The sequence below is a fragment of the Brienomyrus brachyistius genome, chromosome 11 (genome assembly GCF_023856365.1).
Source record: "Brienomyrus brachyistius isolate T26 chromosome 11, BBRACH_0.4, whole genome shotgun sequence".
Taxonomy (NCBI): Eukaryota; Metazoa; Chordata; class Actinopteri; order Osteoglossiformes; family Mormyridae; genus Brienomyrus; species Brienomyrus brachyistius.
In genome coordinates, this window is record NC_064543.1 from 2,683,038 (window position 1) to 2,706,512 (window position 23,475).

At 40.1% G+C, this 23,475-nt stretch overlaps 2 protein-coding genes across 5 annotated transcripts in view; both read left to right on the forward strand.

Annotated features, from left to right (window-relative positions):
• The window catches only part of kif18a (kinesin family member 18A), a 314,001-nt gene extending 310,024 nt beyond the window's left edge, over window positions 1-3,977 (forward strand). For all 4 annotated transcript variants that reach the window (XM_049030247.1, XM_049030246.1, XM_049030244.1 and 1 more), the window contains 4 exons: window positions 1,208-1,562; window positions 2,469-2,561; window positions 2,718-2,839; window positions 3,575-3,977. In XM_049030247.1, the coding sequence (XP_048886204.1) occupies window positions 1,208-1,562; window positions 2,469-2,561; window positions 2,718-2,839; window positions 3,575-3,711 (707 nt within the window). In that variant the 3' untranslated portion in view covers window positions 3,712-3,977. The remainder of the gene's footprint in view (window positions 1-1,207; window positions 1,563-2,468; window positions 2,562-2,717; window positions 2,840-3,574) is intronic.
• The window catches only part of LOC125751447 (coiled-coil domain-containing protein 34-like), a 112,891-nt gene continuing 93,177 nt past the window's right edge, over window positions 3,762-23,475 (forward strand). The window contains exon 1 of the mRNA XM_049030268.1: window positions 3,762-3,771. The gene's annotated coding sequence lies outside the window, so the exon portion shown is untranslated. The remainder of the gene's footprint in view (window positions 3,772-23,475) is intronic.

Below are 23,475 nucleotides of genomic sequence, written 5' to 3' on the forward strand. Positions count from 1 at the left end.
GTGGTTGTTGTTGTTGGTTGTTATTGTTGCCAATTCTGCTGCTTAACCTATAGTCACCAAGTCCAAATGCTGTACAACATTTATATCAGAAGGTACTGCTGTGAAGGGTCCACTCCATTACTGTACACAAAGTCCTTCAAACACATATTTTTGTTTTCAAGCCTTCCTGTGGCTGAGTGGTTCTAATATTGTTTCTTTTTTGCTGGCCTTTTTCTCATCACCAAAGAATTTTAATGTTTGTTAGAATGGAAGTTTTCATTTTTTACTGCAAAACGTGAATCCAGTTGCTTTGCGGCTGTCTGATTTAATGATTGCTCTTAGCTTTAACAGTAAGTTTTGAGAACGATTGACTGCATCCTCGACTTAGGAGACAATCCTTTGCATGGTGTTTCGGGAGATGGGGAGGAATCCTTTTTGTGTTTGTGTCTCTGCATTTGGGAAATGGGACCATTAACTGAACAGGAAACTGAAGTGCAAGTCCTTTCCGAAATCTTAGCTAAGTGGCCTAAACAGTCAAATGCATGTCTATCTTTCAACAGCTTACTTTTTCCACTACGTGGTGACTGGACAGAATTACAGTGCTCAGTTAGTAGATACAACTGTTAGTTAATACTGTTGTATTAACTAACAATTCTATATCTATACATTAGAGTTTGAAGAGATGGAGGTGAAGAACAGCACTTGCAAATCACTGTTAGACTCATCCTGTACATTTAAACACAATGCATGTGATTTCATGACCAACTTTACATGAGTAACCATGTATTTTTTTTTTCTCTCTGGATTTCCAGGGGGGGGCGGCATGGTGGTGCAGTGGTTAGCACTGTCGCCTCACACCTCTGGGACCCGGGTTCGAGTCCCCGCCTGGGTCACATGTGTGTGGAGTTTGCATGTTCTCCCCGTGTCGTCGTGGGGTTTCCTCCGGGTACTCCGGTTTCCCCCCACAGTCCAAAAACATGCTGAGGCTAATTGGAGTTGCTGGATTGCCCATAGGTGTGCATGTGTGTGTGAATGGTGTGTGAGTGTGCCCTGCGATGGGCTGGCCCCCCATCCTGGGTTGTTCCCTGCCTCGTGCCCATTGATTCCGGGATAGGCTCCGGACCCCCCGCGACCCAATAGGATAAGCGGTTTGGAAAATGGATGGATGGATGGATTTCCAGGGGTGGGTGTCCTTGTTTATGCTTGTGTGTGCCTTCTGCTTTTGAAGGGCTTGCAGCTGCTGGAGATAAAGAAAACAAACAGTCCACAGAACAGGAAGTCCATCTGAAGAGGCCCACAAGGAGGAAATTATCAGTGTCTTCCCAGCCCTCAAGCTCTGCCATACTAGCTCAGTCACTCTTTACTCCGGGACTCCAGGAAGCCCTTAGCCAGGAAGGGGTGTTACCACTGGAGTCCTCCCCCAAGACTTGCACCCAGCGCAACCCAAGCACTGATACTGCCCATGAAGATCTCAACGCCACCTTTGATCTGCCTCACAGCACGGAACCTGTTGGCAATGCTACCATTATCTTAGCTCCTGGCCCTAGCAACCTCCAGACCAGCACAGATGAGCCCTCCAAAAGGTCCTTGTGGAATTCGTTTGCTGCACTTTTCTTCCTGCCCGTTTCAGAGCTGGCTTCCTTTCCTTTGATCACATTAGCAGGCTCTACTCGGTGTATGTAATTTTGATTGGCAAGTAAATCAAAGCTTGCTGGGCTAAGTGCATACACATTCTTGATTAGCTCTTGACTTGATTTCTGTTTGGATTAGGTCATCATTGGCATGCAAGACTTTTGAGAATATTTGGTTTCGGGTTACTGTTAAACACTTTGTGTGTGTATTAATATACGGAGATGTGTGTATGTAGTATGCATGTTTTATTATTATGTCAAAGCTAGGGTGACCAGATAATCCATGTCATGGAGGACACTGAGCTATTTTAGGTTTTGCAAACTACTTTAAGACTGAAAGGTTCCTGTGCTTGACCAAATAGTTAATTTCTTATGTTTTCACTGGTTTGTTTCCTTAATTGAAAGACTCATGCAGCTGTTTCACATTAACATTAGTGACACATGCATGATTATTGGAAACTGACCAATCAGCATAGAAGAACCCAAATGAAGTGAAATCCAGGTCCTAGTTTACGAATCCTGCCCTATCTACCATAGACGATCTAGTCACCCTGGACAAAGCTCTTTGTTTCATGAGATGCACATGGTTCACTGGACAATTTCTTACATATTAAAAGAGCCACTTTACTGTAAAGAGGAAACTGTACAAAATTGTTCCTGACATGATGACATGAGAACACAAATATGCAGATATAATTAATTGCAAAAATGAACATTTTTAAGTTGAGTGGCATCACATTAAACATTAGTTTTTGTTTTTTTTAATAGGACGGCCGAAATTCCATTGATTTTATGTAGTTTGGCACGTGCACTTGTCTTCATGTGGCCTTATCTTATTTAGTCCTGTTTCTTCCACAGGTCTGAGATCCCGCTACTGCTGGGGGAGAAGCGTGCCAAGCCGTCATACATGGCTATGACCTCTGCTGCTCAGCGCAAGCGCAAGCTTGGCTTGTGAGTTGGTCATTTGTCATCAGTGTGTTTTATTTTTTTATTGAGCTGCCCCAGAATTTGTGCATTTCATACATTTGTACAGAACAAAGCAGGTTTAGTCAGTTGTGTTTGCAATATAGGGAACTTCTTGTTTCAAAGGTGATCATTGTGTTTCAGCTACAGCATAACCAGTCTCCGTGAGCCTTCTAAGGAGGCCTCCCATGACATTGTTGCCCCAAAGCGTCTGAAACAGGACCCCTCTGTGGCCAGCAGGCCTCTCCGAGTACCCCGGTTCAGAGGTGAGTTTCTGAGGCTTTTCTCATGTCCTGTAGCCCGTGAGAGGTGTGTGAGACTGAGGTTAAGACTGAGAAATGGAAACACTCACTAAAACATTTAGGTTGGTCCTGTGTTTCGGGTGTGTCCTGAGGTGTAAGATTTGTGAAATTTAATTTGGTCATCAGTGGTCATTGTTAACACACCACAGCACACAACAGCATGAATGAGTCCTCTGCATTTAACCCGTATGTGACATCATGACATAGCAGGGGGCAGCTAATTCAGCCCCCGGGGAGCAGTGCTTGGGGGCGGTACCTTGCTCAGGGTACCTCAGTGGTACCTTGCTTGTCGGGGATTTGAACCAGCAATCTTTTAATTACAAGTGCGTTTCTCTAACCATTAGGACACCACTGCCCACAAACAATTCCGCCCAACGTGGGGCTCAAACACGACCCTGAGATTGAGTCTCAGGGTCGTGCTGCTAAAGACTGCTTTGTTTTTAATTTGTAATTTTTTGTATCCATTCTGCTTTTTCCTGCTCAGAGTTGCAATACCTTATGGAAAATATCACAAACATTTTGGTGCACAGGAAAACAACTATTGTCATTTTTCCCCCTCAAGTTTGTACGTGCATAAAGCTACTTTGTGGCTTTTGCTGTGTCTGCTGAGACATTTGTTTCCCCCCATTTTATGTATTTGGGGATAAGTGGCTTATATCAGATTTTGAGGGGTTACTTTTTCATTTTTTGTGTTTCCAGGGTCAGACGACAATGGGCCCAGCCGAAGGGTGCTGCGAAGCATTTCGGAGGGAAACCTGGACCTCATCAGAGTCCACAAATCCAAGTCCAGTTTCCTGAAAACCACTCTGCTTCAGAAAGTGACCAAGAGATTGTGAGCGCTTCTGTGCTCCTCCTCGTCCTTCCTATGTAAAACTGCAGCGTTTCCCTTTGATTTGGTCCATGAGGGAATGAAACATCCCTGGGATTAAAGAGGAATGCAAATTCTTTGTAGATACATCTACAGGTTTTGTTTTTAAATTAGATTTTATTTTTAAATTACAAGCTGTGTACATAAACCGAGCAGGCACAACGCTCATTCTTCTGCTGTAAAATAATTCTGTCGTTTTTTTTTTCCATGTCAAATAAACTGAAGTAAATTTTACTCACTTCATTTTGTCCTTTTTTTAAAACGGGCATCCCACTTAATCCTTTAATTACTGTACTTTTTTTTTTTTTTTTGATTTTTAATGTTATGATCCCCCATCTAAGGGTCGGGGTGTAACAGAATGGATGTAGAAAGGGATGAAGTATAACGGCACACCAAAGGTGTGGAAGTAATCAACACGAGACTTTATATACAGACAGATGGTAGACGATAACAAATGTGATGTTTACAAAGTACAACATCAATGATGCGTCTTGTCGGGATTGAGCCAGGCCAAAATAACGAACAAAACAAACTACCGAGTGAGGCACAGAGCTAACTTGCCTACAACAACAAAGGAAACGAAAGACGATTCCTCTCCCTACCAAAACACACAGAAACAAAATTACCCGCAAAACAAAAATGACAGTCACTCCCTACACATGAAGTCAAACATACACACTGTACACATTCACACAGACTGAGGCGAGGGTAACCAAAGGGGCATACAAGACCATAAACGAATAAACTGGGCAGAACGATCTGTAACTAAGTAAAACAACTAACAAAAACGGCAAAACTACAGTTGGGAGAAAGGAAATATCCAATCAATCCAAAGTCACACGCAAAACACAGGTCAGAATCACAAAATTGTACTATGAGCTGAGCTCCAGAAATGGTTGGATGGCGGTCTTTACAAATCTGGAACCTGGAAGTGAACTGCGCAAAGCGCAGGGGGATGATGTGGGCAGGGTCGTGGAGGCGGAGCAAAAGGTAGACGGAGGAGACCAACAGGCGAATGGCAGGCCTGGAATAAAACACTCAAACACACTGTAAGTAACAATTACATTTACTTTGTTTCTGTTTCAAATTTGTTTCATACGTAGAACCAAGGTATGCTTCATGTGCTTTTTCCTTTTTGAAAGAAATGTATCTTTTTTGACCAATGAAACTAATAGATGAATCTGCCCTACACCCACTCATGCATTGGATATTGTGTTCTCCTGCCGGTTGTCTTTTGCCTTCTGCTATGTAGATAGTAATCCATTGTAGCATAGATTCTTGGATTAGTTTACACCCTAAACTGATGGTCACTTACGATTACCTATTTCTCCATATTGTGAACACTCCAGTTTTAAACCTGTTGCCTCGTTCTTCTGAACTCTTCAACTCTGTTCTTCATAAGTACTTCTGTTCCATCTTTCCACTCCCTGCTAATTAACTTCCCCGCAAATGTACTGCTATTGCCTGTGCTTTTTCTCTGTGGACTGGGCCATGTCCTCCAAGTCTCACGCATCCATCACAGGCCGGTTTCCTACCAGAAGAAGAATGGCAATCTATTGTGTAACCTGCCACATGCTTTGTGCTCGTTGTGATGCTAAATGGATAGTGGCAGAGGATATAGAATTACATTTACTGCAATTAAAGATGTATTCTGATATTTTTGTTTACAGATGTTTATATATAATCAAACAAGTATAATCACGAGTATATGTTTGTATGTGTACAGACAGGCCTTAGTGCATTCCTCAGTTCTGGAGTGAGTGAGCAGTATTGCTGCAGAATTTTATGTATTTGTAAAAATTAAAAATCAGTAATTGATCACATATTTATTGAGTCTAAGCTTGCAGGCACAGCAATAGTTAAGCTATTTCTCTATTTGCAATCTCTTCCTACTCAATCCTACTGAATACAGAGGGAATCTGGATATTGGGAAAATCATAGATAAATGTATTATTGCATATTTACATTATGGAAGTATTAATTTCCAGATAATGTGTCGTGCTGAAATTTTTTTGTAATTGAACTTCAGAATTTTACTGAGTTCAGCATGATTATCTGATTTTATGTAAAATGAGGAGTAGGCATTGAGTCCTGTACTTCCTGTCTGATTTTTAAGAGGAGCTTCACCTGAGGCAAGTCTGATTTAAAGACTGTTGTTGCTTCTCTGAGTTGTCAACTGACTAGCAAAATGTAGACCGGTTGGAGGTGGATGTTACTTGGCAACTGTAGGTGTGATGCGTCGTCAAAGTATTTAATCTCTGAAAAGATCACACTCTTAATAAACATTTTAATGCAGACTAATACAATGCAGGGGCTTTAACATATTTATTACGTATGTGCTTGCCATATAAAACTCTTTTTGACATTCCCCTGGGCTCATTTTCAGCATTATTCAAGCGTTTTCTGTGGTGTAGCAGGTGGGCAAAGTAGCAGAATGGATGAAATTTAGGGGCCAGTGTTTTGTTGCTGGATTTTAGCAGGGAACTCGTTCTCCTACCTTTTGTGCATCGTTTTGAAATGCCGCTCCAAATCGCCCTTCTTCAGCAAAGCCACGCTCGCATTGCATATAAGACATATGAACTTCGAATTTGAGTAAACAAAAAAAATAATCTTCTTCCCACTCTGAATGAAAGTGATACGTTTTTGATCTTTTAGCTTCTGACGTGTTTGCGTTCTAAATGTTTACAGTACACAATTAGTCGCATACTGGAAAATGGGCAAGTGCACGGATACTGCGATCGACCACTTCGCGATCGATTGAGAATTGCTCTGCGATCGAGATCGACTGTTTGGGTAGCCCTGATATACAGTGTCACTTGCCTCATGCTCGGTCCTTCTCAGGATAGGATCCATGTTCAGTGTACCACCTAGGGCTGGGTGATATGGACCAAAAATCATATCTCGATATTTTTAGCTGAATCGCGATATACGATATGTATCTCAATATTGTTTTCCAATAAAGTAATAACAAATAGACAGTTCCAAGTCAGAGCAAAATGACCTCAATGTCACGGGTACTTTTATTGATAGACAGCTGTATATGTACATGAAAAAATGGCCCAGAAATGTCGATTTGTCCAACCTTACTGTGTTTCGACAGATATATCTATCGATCAGTGCCACCTTACCGAAAATGTTATTGTCATTTTTATGGGCTGAAACTGAAAGTACCCAAAGGCAGCATTCAAAGTCCTCTGTGATTTGTCCGTCACTTTGGCCAGGAATCCTGCAAGCATGACCCTGTTATTGCATTAATAGATGTTTCTAATTGTGTATTTTTCGAGCATATGTAACAAGCACTGATGGAGATAACGACGTTAGTTTCACGCATTTATAAACACGTTGTAAGTTAAGGTGCCGGCGCCTTAGCCGACTCCTGGTGGAGTAACCTGACTTCAGCCAAAACAGCATGGATTTAGGACAAGTAATACCAGCAGTCCTGTAATTTCGGAAAAGATTCAATGTGTGTCAATTGTCGTCGTTTTCTTTAATAAAGTGAAAATATGCTTTTGACTGTTTACTGTCTGTTGTCATGTATGCAAGTTTGTTGCGTGTTGATGCATGATGTATTCACCTAAAACAGGTCATGGCAGATATGTAGTGTTTAGGAACTGATAAGCAGAACTGACATTTGAATTAATTACAGTTTATTATTGTCTATTCTATAATGAGTATTTTATTATTGGTTCTAATTAGAACCTACTTTCGGTTCCCTATCCTATTAAACACTACAGAAAACAAAACCACACCAATCATCTAGGCTCCTCTGGAAATATTCAAATGGAAAATATGCAGATGTCAGATTATGCCTTTATATGGTTTTGTTAATGTAAAGCAGGGTCTATGTCTTCTTTCCACCATATAAGTCACTGAAATATCTCAACACACTGGGTTTTTGGACCAGCTGCAAATCTAAGTAGACTTTGAATGCTAAGGTAAGGATAAGGAACATTTTTTAATTGAAGCATACTAACAAAAGTACTGTGTGACATTTGAGACTGTAGTTGCTAGTTGCATATTGTAAATGACAATATACAGTATAGTACATATTTTACTTCCCAGCCGAACCTTTTTCTATGTAGTGTTTATAGAAATGTATCTTTAACAGCTCATAGCAGTTACAAGAGCTGTTTTGCCAAGAATTACTAGTTACTCACTGTCCCCTATCAAGGACATTTTCAGTATCCTAAAGGTTCTTGAAAGCTGTATTAAGAAAAATACTTTTTTGTTTTTGTGTGTGTGATATTATTGTATCATTCAAAAACATTCTGTAGCATGAGGTTAAGCAACCTTACAATTGTAGGTATTTTAACCAAGCCAGCACTAAAATCCAAACCAAACACAGCACCTGTAACTATCCATAAACCTGTGGCTTAAACATTGCTCGGACTAGAAGGCAGATTCCCCCCCCCCCCCCCCCCCCCCCCCCCCCCGCACTGCCAGTCAGTAAGACAGGAGCCCCCGCCATTTGCCTTATGTGCGTTGTCCATTTCTCCATATTCACTGAAGCTAATGCAGCACCTCACATTTATTTCCTGGATGAGAATGTTGTACTAAAAGAGAAATTAATACGAGACGAAAAGAAAGCGTTGCAGTGCCGATTTGCATATTGCAGTGCCTGGCCTCAGAAGGGGTTTCTGGCAACACAACCATGACAAAAGTGGCAGTGGAAGGTGGACTATTTACAGCTGAGGGATTTCCATAGCACCTCTGCAGGCTTATTTGCTTAATAAATGGGAGTAAATAATACTTATGATTTGCTTAAGATGTCTGGTTAATAAAAGTACAGATGATTAATAATGAATATTCTATTTATTTTCAAACTACTTGTACAATATAGGTTTTAACGTACTGTAGCTTATCCCAGGTAGCATAGGAAACAAGGGCTATGCTGTGGAAGGGGCACGCAATGCATTGATGCCACTTCACCTCAAAGGATTCAATGGATTTTGTCGTATCGCCTAACTGCGTTAGAGATGAGGTGCGCTATCCTCTGCACCACCGTGCAGCCCAGTGATACTGTAAATATTAAAAGACATGTTGTCATCGCAAAATATGTTTCCAAATGCAAGCTTCAGTTTGAAGTGACTGTCACTCAGGGATTGTTCTGGATTATCTGGAATACTTTCGAGGAGAGGGTAATTCCTATTTTAAACTGGCCCATCCCACTTCAAGACAGGAAAGTGCGCATGAAAGTGACTCAAATATGGCACCTGTTAGCTCAGACTCCAGGGCAGTAACTTGCACACCCGGTTTCATTTTCAGGCAGAATTGTTTCTCAGTATATAAACTGTTTCCTTGCTGGCAGATCAGGATCGATAATCACATGCCTATACTTATTTAGTTTATGGATAGTTCACAGAATTAAGTGACGTGAAGAGAAATGAAGAATGTACCATATACTGAAATGTACTCCAAATAATTTATTGCTCTTGTATTTGTCAATAATTAACTGATTATTGTGCAGTTGTTGAGGCAGCACCTCCCCCAGGAGTTACAACAGATACTTATGTCTTAGCTATCATGTGTGGAACCAGGTGAAGTTAAATGAGTTTATCATTGTTTACCGTGCATTACTAGCCTTTCTCCCTCCTATTCAACAAGGCTGCCAGCATGTAGCCAGGATCTATGGAAGCAGTGAATGACTCACTAGCACTGTGACTGTTCCTGTGAAGGTGAAGAAGAGCGCTTAGTGTGTTGCCATGGTGTCGAGCTCAAACCACAGTCTCTCCTTGGTTCTGGGGGAGAAAAGACCCTGAAGGTTGACCAAGACTACACTGTTTCTGGGTCTGCAATTCACTGACTGCCGTACATAAGGTTCAGTAATTTTATGACATCACACTTACTTCGACTGCCTTGTTTTTGGGTTCAGTTATGCACAGATTAATTTCTTCTTTTCGTAAAGTCTATCCTCCTACTTTTTTATTGGAAATCAAATTTGTAGTAAGATATTATTTATGTCACTATATCCTACTGTTTACGGTGATTCAACATTTAACTGTCTCACGACATCTGTCTCCTGCGCACTTAATTGAAACATAGCAACACGTTCTTGTGTTCTTCCTTGTTTTCCTGAAATAGCGCCTGAATAACACAACCAGTATCCAGTTAATATCTGCAAGTTAGCAAGGCTCCCACACTCATTTACAGCGAAAGAATATCACCCCAGCAATGATTCATAGTGGCCTTAGATTTATTTTTTTAATTATTCAAAGTCCTATAGAATTGCCACACCTGTATACGTCAGAAAGAGCACAATGAAAGCTTTATATCTCTGAAACATAATTGCCCCCAGTTTCCTTCCTTTTTCCCTTAAAGAAGCCCTCTGAGTTTATAGCTGTTACAAGCATAGGAACACAGTTCAGGAAAGGCATAGGGTTCAAATGAGATCCTCCATGTGCCTCCTCTGTGATTTGTCCATCACTTTGGCCACAAATCCTGTATTGGACAAACAGTTATGGCAGATTGATGAAATCATTAAAGTAGAAAACAGTATGATACATAATGTATTACAGCCGAGTTATGGGATTTGGTTGTGTAGTTACATATGAAGGAAGCACCATTGAGACTCTGGGATGTCAGGCAGGGAACCGCCGGAAAAGTTAAGTAATGTGAGACTTTACTTTTCCTCTTAATGGGAGAAAGGTGAACAGGTTTACTTAAGCGTTAAAAAGTAATAGAACATTGATGTGAGCTAGACCTTGCCCATGTTCTGACAAGCTTCCCAGAGATCTGCTCCACTCTAATTGGTGCAAATGTAATTTCACATCAGGCACAAGTTATTCTCCCTGCATCTAGTCAAACAGAAATATAGATGGAAAAAAAAAATCTATTCTTGTCATTGATCATTGCCACACTGAAGGTTAGGGACAGTGTGTAGTGAAGTGGGTGAGGGATCTGTGCCCCTGTCCAGAAGCGGGTTCAAATCCCATGGCTAGCGGAGTGCTGATATTGCTGGACCATTGATAAGGGCCCTTAACCCCAGGTGTTCTGGGGACCTAAGCTGACCCTGCTCTCTGATCCTTCCTTGTATGTCACATTGGTATAAAGCATGTGCTAAATAAATACATGTAAATTGCTGGTACTTTTCGACATTTAAGGGCCTCTTTTAGCTATTGTCATGTGACATTTCAGCTGTTCCAATAAGAATATGGCTATGAAGAACTTGACACCAGCTTAGTGTCAAGGATTAATTCTGTCTTATCTCCATGCTTTGACACTGCTTTGCAAAAATAAAGGGGGTGGGGGGGGGGTGTGTTTGAGGTTCAACGCTGTAATGGTACACTCCACAACTGAAGGGGAGAAGCACTGAAAGAATTTTGATGCGGTAACATTATATGTCTAGGCTGAACCACAGAAACAAAAGGGCACATCTTACCATCAAGGTACAGCATGTCATCTAAATTGTATAGTCTTTTCTGTGATGTATTACATTTTTGAATTTGTATAGTCCAACACACAGAGTAGGGAGTTTGTTAACCCACAACAAGTGCACTTTTATTTTCCTTGAGCCTTTGATGTATAGAGAGCCTGGCTAGATTTCCTTCACTGAGGACCAAAGGCGAAATCTCACTCCCCCTTATTATCCTTTACAATTCCTCACCATTCAACAGCCAAGCTTTTAGTCACATTAAACCTACAATTTTATAAAATAGGAGCTTTAAACTTTCATGCCTACATCTACCATAAACCTGTGGTTTCCACGACTGTTACTACGCTAAGTATCCATCCAGTGCCATATCTCAGCTTTCCCTTACTAAATATGATAGAAACAGTTATAGCATTTGATGATTCATGGGCGTCTCACTGACTTTGTGCTAGGCTTGCTCCAGTTAACAGTAGTTTACCATTACTGATAAATCTGACGTTTAAAACTGTACAGTATCATCATTCCGCTAATTTCGGTTCTCTGTTCTCTTTTTGCCACTTTTTCACTATACTCTGAAAGCTTTAAGATTTCGCTCTCACGCCCGCCCATTAAGACGAAACCTGCAGCTTGTGGGCGTGATGTAAGTCTAACTCTTAGCAGTGAAAGAGCTTTGACACACAGTGTGAAGTTAGGGTTGAGGAAAAAATATTTTGGCTTCGAAAAACGGCCCGAACATCACCGAAACTTGCGGAAAAACAAGGTTTCCAAAGTGAAATATGGAGATGCTTGGCATGTAGGGCAAGTGATAGTGGAGAGGTGGGGTCTCCTTCCCCCCCTTTATGCAAACGGTGCCTCAAACCATGTGTGGCAGGAGGAGGTAATAAATCTAATCTTGTTAAACATTTCATGCATGTGCATCCCAGTTTGTCCAGGGAATTTCAGGAGTGGAAGCTGTGCATGATGATCATACAAAATATGCTCAAAATAAGATTCTCAGTTATACAATCTTTTGTATGGCTTGGGTGACCAAAAATTGCATCTGGCCAGCATTTATAAAATTGTGAGACATGTCCGGGACTTTGTATTACATTCACATGACCCTCTGTGGTTATCATTTTTCAAGTTTGCTTCATCAAGTTGCATCGAATAAGCATGGATTAATTGACATTTCAATGTAATACCTCAATACATTAACTTTAATAGCAATGTATATTGTTATATGTGTCTAATTTTTTTGGCAAGCAAATATGGTCACTCTTTCCATAGTTAGCTAATTCACAATATTTCCCGTCTTGATTTTAGCTAAATATGGCACTAAGGCGGCTGTTACTTAGCAGTCTAATCTTTAATAAATTCATGAATGAAATTGTCCAAAAATCTACAGTGAGCAAAAAAGCGGAACACAACGCTCAGGACTTTATAGAGATAGACAGACTAGACACTGGATAGTGTAGTTTGGTTTTGAAAGTTGTGTCTCAAACTGTTTGTGGACTATGCTATTAACATTTTGTATTTAACCTCTTGTAGATTTTAATTTATTTCTAAAAACTTTAGGTTAGCTCCGTCACTTAGCCGGATCGTTTGTAATATGGTACATATAACCAGTTAGTATTAATTATCTTTGTGAACAAATTGTGTGTTCGGGCTGAATGATACTATGAAAAGTTCATATTGCAATATTTGAAGTTTTTGCGATCTTTAAAGTGCTGATACACAAGGCAACTCCTTGAGCAATGTTGCTAGGCAGTTGCCAACCAGGTGTAACAAAGGACAACTCATTTGGATCTGGAACATCAAAAATTTACGTATTGCCAATCAATGATGGTCAAGTATAAAATTCTTGCCCAATATCAGTGGGAAAGCATCCTAGCAACATTTTTCAGCAAAAGTACCCGGCAATATTGTTTAAAATGTTGCCCCTTGTACCATCACCCAAAGGAATTGAAAATTTAACTATACTGTCAAATAAGTTAATGGTGCCTTGAGTTCTGCCAGGAGGCACAATGCAGTTCCAACAAATTGCTTCTGCTCAATATTGTCTCTATGGAATGCAAAATATTTCCATGCAGCAGAAGACTAATGTCTTTTCATAACCAGTACTTGTTTGCTTTTCTCCTCTTCACATGTTTTTAATTTCTCACAAACTCACCACAATATCTGTGAGTGAGTCTAGGGCTGTCACTGTTTGCTTACATCAGCAATCGAGTAATCTCTAGTAATCTTCATCGAGCAATTGTTTATGATATAATATGTACTACCCATTTGTGCTGTTATGAGTTCCCGCACATATCATTTTTAAAGATAAATGCGTACTTGTGTACCAGTTACGTGCATCACTGATTATAGTCAGTCTTGCAAGATTGTACCTTAGCTACTCATGTTTGTTAAAAATGGGATGTCACTGCACATGTAGGCTAAATACATGTACATATACTTGTTGACCTTATTTTGCTTATGCCACCAAGAGTCAAGCCCAAAGACAAGGCAAAGCTTGCGTGTAAGAGATGTTTTAAATCAGTGCAAAGGCAGCCAACACACTGAACTTGGCAATGCATCTCCCTGAAAGACATCCCGACTCTCATCTGAACAATTTAGAATGACACATCGCACACATATGTGTTACATAATACTTATGCTTGTCCCTGAAATTTAAGTCAAACGAGTGTGATTTATTTTGTGACAAGCAAACCTTTTTACCGCTTCAGTTTGAGAAGCAAAAATAAGGACAATGATAGTCTAACTGCTTAAAGGGGCCGTTCAGCCCAAAACTGAATAAAGATATGTTGTAGATGGGCTTTATTGCTATCTACCCATCTAGGTTGTTCTGCTGGGAGTGGCCTAGTTTTTGGAGATATCACCCGTAGAAATGTCAGGCTTCTCTTGAATGTAATAGGAGTGAATGGTGAATCCTGTGGTGATTAAAGTGCCAGAACAATACATTTTGAATTCCACCGAAATGTCCCTTTCCAGAAACCATAAGCCGGTTATTGAAGATAACTCATAGACTCAAAGTTTGAGTAATTGTGACAGCTCTAAATGTGTCCAATGAGAATGATAATTGTCTCTGAGAGCACATGCAGGGCTTATGCAAAAGCAGTGGTAGTAAACTTTACACTTAAATTTTTTTTTTAACATATACTAAATTAGATGGAAAAGGAACCATCATTAAAATTGCGAAGCTTGCTATGTTTGGTTTCCTGTGACTGAGTAAAAATGTTTTAGTGTAGCCTGTTTGTGGTTTGAGCCCAGCAGCCCAACTCAATGTTTGCCATGCGACAGTTACGTGTGCATGAAATGCTATGCAAGTCGATATTAACGTCGCACACAGTGTCGCAGTGGGTGGCACTTTTGCTACACACCACCACTGTGTGTGTGTGTGTGTGTGTGGAATTTGCCTGTTCTTCAGTTTCCTTCCACTGTCTAAAAACATGCAACTTAAGGGAACTGGAGTGCTTAAATTGACTGTATGTGTGACTGAGTGTGTACCAGTTGCAATGTATATTATATATTGCTTTAAATATTATAAATTGCTCAATGAATCCTCGGATTAATCAGTAGGTTACTCGAATATGGATATAATTGATAGTGAGAGTCCTACAGGATGGGGCTTGGTTGACTTTATGAAAATATAAAACTACTTGACCAATGCAATGGAAAACCTTACAAAAATCTGAGGTCCTCCACAATTCTGATTTGACAGTAAGCATTAATCTGGTCTGTTACTCTACATTCGTTATTGACCAGGGCTGTCATGATCATGACATTTTAGTTGACTGTTAATTGTCGTACAAATAATTGTGATTAACAATTTGTCCTGTTCTGTCCATTTTTGACACTATCAGCCTAGAGTTAGCCTAATCATAGTTAAATAATACATATACACTTTTTGAAGAACATAATATTGAATATTGGAACATACAGATAGAAATTGCACTTGCCTTTTAAACTTTCTAAACAAATATTGTACAGGGCAGATATTACATAAATAACCAATAAGAATTAAACACTTCAACTTAATGTTGTCACTACCCGATCAGTACCACCTACCCGATTTTACCTTACACGTCTGCACTGATCTGTTCATCTTGCCATTTTATGGCAATCCACATTGTCTTCATTTGCAGAAAACTACGCTGGATAACTTATTGGAATTGAGTTAGTAAATATATGAGAACAAAGATAAAATCCATTTAAACTGGGTTACCTTAAATCTGACGAGTTATCCAGCTAAACAAAAAATCCGACTTACTAAACCATGATACAGAGCCCTGGGGTCAATGATTCTGTTGACTTTGGCAAAGAAAGGGGATTGTTTTTTTGTCATTTTAAATGTTCACTCTAGATAAACTTTGTTCACTTTGGATCAACACTATTGTCTAAATATCCCATATCTGACATGTTAGTTTATATTTTCATCAACTGAAATTGCTGCTATCAAGCGACATTATATTGGTATACTTATAGCTACATATTTTTGTGCATTTGTGCTGTTATGACGCAATGTCACTGTGCATTTTAGCCTTCATGCCATGAAAGAACTACAAATTAGCCACATAAGATTACTGTGCATTTTAACCTTTGTCATAGCAGTGTGAATTCATGGAAAATTGATATGCATTTACATTGCTACAATGACATCGCCTCACGTGTCACTGGTGCATGCTTGCATACTGGTTATGTGCACCCTTTTATATCGCTCCCAATTAGTGGGAAGCGAAGAATGGACAAAATAACATACATTTCTCTAGTTCATTGTCCTACTGGTACAATATATGGACTGCTGCAGCAGATTAGTGGCAGCTATCAGGTACATATTCAGTCGTCCCACCATAGCGAGACCCATAAACACGCACTCAGGCACACGTGCAGGTTCTAATCAGAACCTGTCTTAATCAAGTGGAGAACACAAAGAATCCAAAATGGGAATATCTGACTGAGTGTCCCGTCCTTGACCAGTGCAATGGCTCCAGTCCTTGGCTGGTGGAGATGGCTCACAAGCAGTGTGTAAAATGAATCTGATGTGGGAAAAAATATTAACAGGATCAGGATGGGTCAAGAAAATGAAACAAAGTGGTACAAATCGGGCACCGTTGTAAAATTTGCCGTGAAGTGTGATGTGCTACATGAGCACGCACAGACGTGTGAGGTTCGAGTAGGACAGTTAGTACGGATTGGTTCAGAAGGGCAACGAAATTACGTTATTAATCAAGCACCAGTCAAACACTATACGGTAGAAAATGAGGCAGAAATAGTGAATGGAATACGACAGGTCTGTCTTATCCAGCTATTTTTATACAGATGAAAGGGGATGATTCTACCGATTATGCAGAAAATAATCATGGTCAGCTCAAATAATCGCGATGAGGTGATTATGTAATAATTGTGACAGGTCTGTTGTTGACAATAATACTTGTTCCATGAGACGGTGTTGCCCTTAAAGTGGATCAGATGTTCTATTATGAAACTGACCTGAAGCAGTACCTTTTGTTGCCACTTTAAGCTTTCCTGTGTAATCTGGATAATTGATTTCTGATTCTAATATGTGGTAGTGGATAATGCAGTGTTCTAAGCATCGAAATGCTTTGGTCTAGACTCTAGACCGTTTCACTTACCTAGGTATGGTATTTTATGATTGAAAATACACTCAGAACTATATTATCATTTCAGTGTAACTGCTCTGCCCCTCAAAGTTGTAAACACAAGATTTCAGCGAGCAGTGACAGGGGAGGGAGAGAGAAATTTGGATTTCTTTAAGTAATGATTAATTTTGTTGGACTTAAAGCACTTGTACATAATACATAACTAACACAAACAGTAATTTCTATTGGGCTGCAAACAATGTGTTAGGGAAACTGTCACACAGCATGCAAAAGCAATAATTTATTTCATAATCATCCCGCCTTGGTGGCACGCTGAGTACTCAAGGTTCTTCTGCCTGAAAGCAATAGTTTTATATTCATAGGATTAAAGCTGCTGAAAATTTGGGATTGTTCTTGCAGGATTGTTTTGTACTAAACATACAGGTGGTCTGCTTCAAGAAGTTATCGTCTGTCCTGTAAGTGGAAATGAATGTGGAAATGAATTTCATGCTGAACATAGCAGCAGAATATCAGAACAAGGGCTTAGGTTTGGTTTCGGCATGGGGGGGGTCACACGGTACATACGGGACTCCTGCGTTATAGACGCCGTCCAGAGCAAAATCTATGCCTTTGTATCTGAGTACAAAAAAATCTGAATATTCAGAAGTGCGTTGAAACTATGTTAACTCCTTGTACAACCAGCCTGTTATGAATCTGTTGTAGTCAGTGTATGAATAAGCGCAAATCATAGGTTTGCTGTGTCTCGCAGATTATGTTTGGGTTGACTGAGTACCTCCTGCTGCTGTATGACTATGATATCTCAGATATTCAAGAGATTCAGAGATTCTCGAGCAAGATCTATACGTTCATATTATTTTTTTCTTATATTATTGTTAATATTTTCCTTACAACAGAGCAAAATCAAAATGATTTCCTGAAAACGTTTATTTGCATGTATATCTACTTCCTCTCGATATCAACAATAATAAACCATGTAATACTGTACTCGAGCAGAAACAAAATGTGGTGCTGGATGCAAATGTAACACAGAAGTAGATCATAGGTCAAAGAATATAGTCCCTTTGGGTAATCCTAAGAACAACATGCAAATCAATTCAAATCGAGGCCTAGTATAGGAGTGGTTCAGTATTCTAACTGTGCTACCTCAGTACAATATTCAGCCCAGGTTTACAGAAATGACCATCTCTGTTCAAATTCCCCCGGATTTACAAATGAACTTGGTCTCCTTTGGTCCTTGCACTCTGCTGCATCAACTCACTATGGCCATGGAAGGGGAGGATTTGGAGAGTATTAACTTGTACTGCATGTTGTGCATCGTCAGGGAGCAAAGTAGAGTCCACGTCTATCCACATGAATTCTGTGGCCATGGCCAAGAAACTGTTTAACAGTTAGTGTTATGATAATGATGTATGGCCATATTGGCTGCGGGTCATTCCTACTACACAGTGTCTTTTGCTTGTCTCCATTCAGTTTGGGAGCCAAGTTTCCCACATCCCTGGCTACTAGCGTTTTATCCTGTGTTTCCTCTATGCAGTGTGGGCCCTCAGTCTCAATCACGTACTCCAATCGAGCCAGTCCATCTTCCAGCCTGAATTCTTTCCCAGAAGCCTTTGCCTGATTTATATTTTGTTTTAGCGGCCTATAAACCAGAAGAGGGAGAAGGCCCAGGCCTTTTTGCACACTTGTCACCATTTTTGGATCATTGTGCTCTTGCTAGATTTTGCTTTGTTAGATGTGTATTTCACCTTTGGACTATGATTTCTGGATTATCCCTTTTATTTCATTTGCTGGGTTTTGTATTGGATCTCTGCTATATAGTGACCTCTCTTATCTCTATTCTGGACTACGATTTGTGCCTTGCCCTGGCTAACACTTGCCTGGAGTTGCATGTATATACAGTACATTGTTGTAAATATAGCCCTTCTGTTTATTTGTATCCCACTTGTTACATGTTTTGTCAGACCTTTTTTCATTACCTTTCTGTTTTGTCCTCCACCCCCTAAACAGGTCATAACACTAAGTACTGACTATATCAAATAATACCAATCAATTATAATATTTTCAAGATGTTTCATCACTTTTTTTCTGCTCCCCAATTAAAAATTTTCAGGTAAAACATTTTGGCTAAAAATAGTTGCTTTGGTGGGTAGTGGATTTAAAGGTTTTTTCTACATCCTCAATATTGCATTCTGTCCAGTTATTTTCTAGTCTACTGTTTTATATGGTTCAATCGTGTAATATCTCTTTCATCATGGTATTATCCTGCAGGAAGTGATACCATTTCTGGTGGGAAAACAGAAGGAAGATCAGTTGGCATTAGTGATAAGTTTCACAATTGTGATGCTTCATGCTTTTAGTTTGTCGATTTCATTCACCCTTTACATTACAAAAATAAATTATGCACTAAGATCAAAATCTTGATTTCTCACAAAGCTATGGCTAATTTAACCTCTAGATTTCTGTCCTGTTAATGTTTCAGGATCATTCTCTAAACCAAAATGTTGAAATAAAATTTAAACCAGCCATTAATGTGTAATTTCATCACAAAATTCATCCTGTCAATCCATCTTGTAACCACTTATCGTTCTCATGTCGTGTAGCCAATCCAAAGTCACACAGGGCACAAGACAGAGCTACACTCTGGATGTGATGTCATTCTACTGGATGTGATGTCATTCTACCACAGGACACACACATGCATTCACATACTTTAAATTTAAATTGGTCTCTGACTTTAAAAAGATCGCTGTGGAAGCACATCTTATGCTTTTTCCGGTTTATTTGCTGTTTGTCCGAAATAGCATTACTGCAGACTCTTGAACACAATAAACATAACAGTGTCAGTTAAACTATAAATGCCAGAAATGCACAACATACCAAATCTGTTAGTCACACAAGTAAAAAACATTATGTAAAATTAGCGTATCTTTGGTCTTTCAAACATATTTCTGCTTTAGTATGAATTCGTTGTCTACAATAACAGTGGGCTGCTGAGGAAAATATAATTTGTCACACTTGGTGAAATATCCGTAACATTTATGTTGCATGAGGGTTATTTCTTTCTTTTCTTTTTTTGAGGACAGGGTGACTGCATTCATTGATAATTCAAAATAGAACTTTACTGAACACACAAAAGCACATGTGAGTAGCCAACCTTGCTCCACAGCATTCAGTTTTCAGTGTTTGTTTCCCCTTAGGTTCTTGTGGTTTATTCACAGCTCTCAAATCACCAGCCACAGTGACTCTCCACCTACACCATCAGGTAAACTGGTGACTGATTTGTTGTTGTACATGGTTTTGTGTGTGTGTGTGTGTGTGTGTGTGTGCGTGCGTGTGTGTGTGTCTCAATGCCTCACCATTTACCTGCATTGCATATACCAGCTTCCAGGCAACCGTAAACCAGTTTGGATAAAAGATTATCGAAAATGGCTAGATAGACAGCAGCCTGGAATACACACTCCCCCAGCAATCAGTACATCCGGGGGTGCAGATGGTGGGAGGGACCCTGATCCGTGTGTCGACCATCACAACTATTCACCGCATGTGTTTGCTACAGGTAGGAGCGTACTCACAAGCATGCGCAGGACCCTGTGCCTGTTCACACGTGTTCCCACTGTCTCCCTGCATCAGTGTTTAGACAATGACCTACCAATTTACCGAAGGATAACTAACTCAAACATCGATGTCACTGAAACATTCACAGACGTCTATATTTGCCGCATTTGGTCTCAGGTCCTGAACAAGTTGAGAACTGACCTGCCTTAAATTTTGCCGAATACAGTTTTGGTCACACAGAGCAAAAGTGGGAAAAAAAAGCAAAGATCTGTCACAGTGTTCTTTCAAATAGCAAGTAATGTAAGTAGACATAAGTTCTGTATATGCTTAATCTATACCAGGCTAAAGTTGGATGCAATTGTCGGCATAATTTTATCTATATCTCTGATCCAAGTTTGACTTAATGGTAAATTATGTCTGTTAGAATAATGCTGTAAATCTATAAATGTCCCCCTCACGTAATATACTGGGGCTCAGTAAATTTAAATTTTTGTTGTTTATGCTACTGTCTAACAGGCCTTTTCTGGGAGTTGAAGTTCCATACCACGCAACACTAACATTGTATGCATGTTGCTCAGTGTCAATCAAAATGCTTAGTGTATAAAATCATGCCGATTGCCTCATGCTCGATGCCTGGATATGTTTGAGTTGAGATCTTTTGCTCCTTGTTTGGCCCCTACTCCCCTACTTCAAAAATCTCTCCTGCACCCCTGAATCCATCCATCCTTCTAACCAGGTACCTGTGTTAGGGCAAGGGATCAGTATATGCATGTAAACTAAGATGAGTGTCGTTTGAGCGTGCAACCCAATATCAAACTGCCAATCAAATGGACTCTTAATTTCACTAGATGAAAACTTTATAAAGTGCTTTCTTGTGGTACCCAGGGTTACTTTGTAATAAGCCTTCTAGTCATGCAGTTAAGTTGGATTCATTCAAGCCAGAACTAGCTACTTAGATGTGAAACATTCAATGAACCAAACCTCACACATGTAATATTTCTTGTGTTTTGCAGTATCACATTTATGAAATGATTTTATTAACATAATTCAGATATAGTAAGAATATTCCGAGATTCATAATCTATTACATCAACTTTCAAATTATTTATAATAGATCGAAATTTGTGTATGACTGAATAGCACGGAGTTATACTGCCTAAATATGACCTGTTATTTATCATTATAGTAAATATGCATATAGGTTTTTTTCATATTTAATTCAGTTTTAAAGATCTAATTTATTTTAATTTGGAAATGTTTATTGAACAACAGAAAATAGTTATAACAAACTTACTACAATTTGTCTGCTGCGTATACCCTGATTTCCTGCTACAAGTACAGTCAAGGTACTGAGAGCTGTTGGATCTGAGGGAATGAGACTCAGAAAACCACCCAGAGCTAAGAGACTTTCCAGACCATCAGCACGCAGGCTATTTTTAGCTGTAGGTACTACTAATTCATGACATGCATACCTCATTACTGATATTTTTGGAACGTAGATTGAAACGGAAAAATGATACTATTTCCCAGAGAGTCCATTCACTCTTAATAGTTGGCTATACTGTGTATGATGTAAAGAAAAAATGCTGACTGAAAGTATTTTACATAAAATAATATTTTTGGAGGCTAAGCGAAATCCAAATGTAATTAACCAAAATGGGATGCAAGGAAACTGGGATGGTATAAATTCCTCTACACAAATTAATGAATATAAATTCATATATGGACTAAAACTGAATTAACAGAGCACTATAACAGGGCTCTAGGCAACCTTCTGAATGTAAATCCCCTAACCTCAATGCAGAGCTCAAATATATGTATACATCGTGATCAATAGAGAAAAAGCGTAATAAATTTTAATTATCCATCCATCCATTTTCCAAACTGCTTATCCTACTGGGTCTTGGGGGGTCTGGAGCCTATCCCAGAAGCAATGGGCACGAGGCAGGGAACAACCCAGGACAGGGGGCCAGCCCATCGCAGGGCACACTCACACACCATTCACTCTCACATGCACTCCTACGGGCAATTTAGCAACTCCAATTAGCCTCAGCATGTTTTTGGACTGTGGGGGGAAACCGGAGTACCCGGAGGAAAACCCACGACGACATGGGGAGAACATGCAAACTCCGCACACATGTGACCCAGGCGGAAACTCGAACCTGGGACCCAGAGGTGTGAGGCAACAGTGCTAACCACTGCACCATCATGCTGCCCCCCTATGAATGATTTAATTAGAAATCGATCTCTATAAGTGACAAGCTTTTTTTCCCCCACAAATATACTTAAATTCTTCACAGATCTTCCCCAATTTAGTAATGATCTCATCTAGTAGACCAAGCAGTCTAGCTTCAATGCTACCTCCATGGGGCGGCTCAGAGATAGGGAGCGTCACTGCTGTGCACAGACTTTTCAAAGGACAGGTGCTTCAATGTGGGAGGGGGACGTGACTTAGGGTACATTTGGCCAACCAGCGGGCGGGGTTCCTCCAGATTGCATGGCAGTCATTTACACGAAAGCGGCACTTACATCCTCTGAAAGGAGGAACTTTCAATCATTCCAGGCAAAAAGATGCAGATGCTTATGCCACCCCCCCTCACCCTACCCCCCCCCCCCCCCCACACACACACACACACACCTCCCCGCATGTGCCTGGCATGCACACTCCTTGGATAAACTTCCTGCCAAACAAATTACTTTCTGTGCACGCTACCAGCTTACAGTCTTACAGTGGCTTGCAGGAGACCTAGCTCTAGTGGGATCGGAAGATACGCGCATTTCACTGCTGGCACCGCTGAAGGTGCCTGACACCCAGTAGCCAATTCCACCCATAGTGGAAAGCTACCAGTTACATTCCTATAACAGCTATTACCCTCCAGCCACAGCTTTCTGCTGTTCTCTAAGCTATTAAACCCTCCAAATGGGAGGAATATTGTCTTGTGGGCTAGGCTGCACACCTGTCGCAGGCTGTGTCATGGAAATCATCCCTCCATCACATAAAGAGTTTGAGATTTCATATGACAGGATAGCCACCCCCCCCCCTTTCCGGACCAATGGCATAGTCTTAGCAAGCTGTTACTGTTATATGCAGAATTATAAATTATTCTGTATGAAGCATAAGGAACATGAATAGGAGTCAGTTTTAACAAAAGTTAAGACTGTCTTTGTAGTCAGGAATTAATTGAAGAAAGAAAGAAAGAGAGAAAAA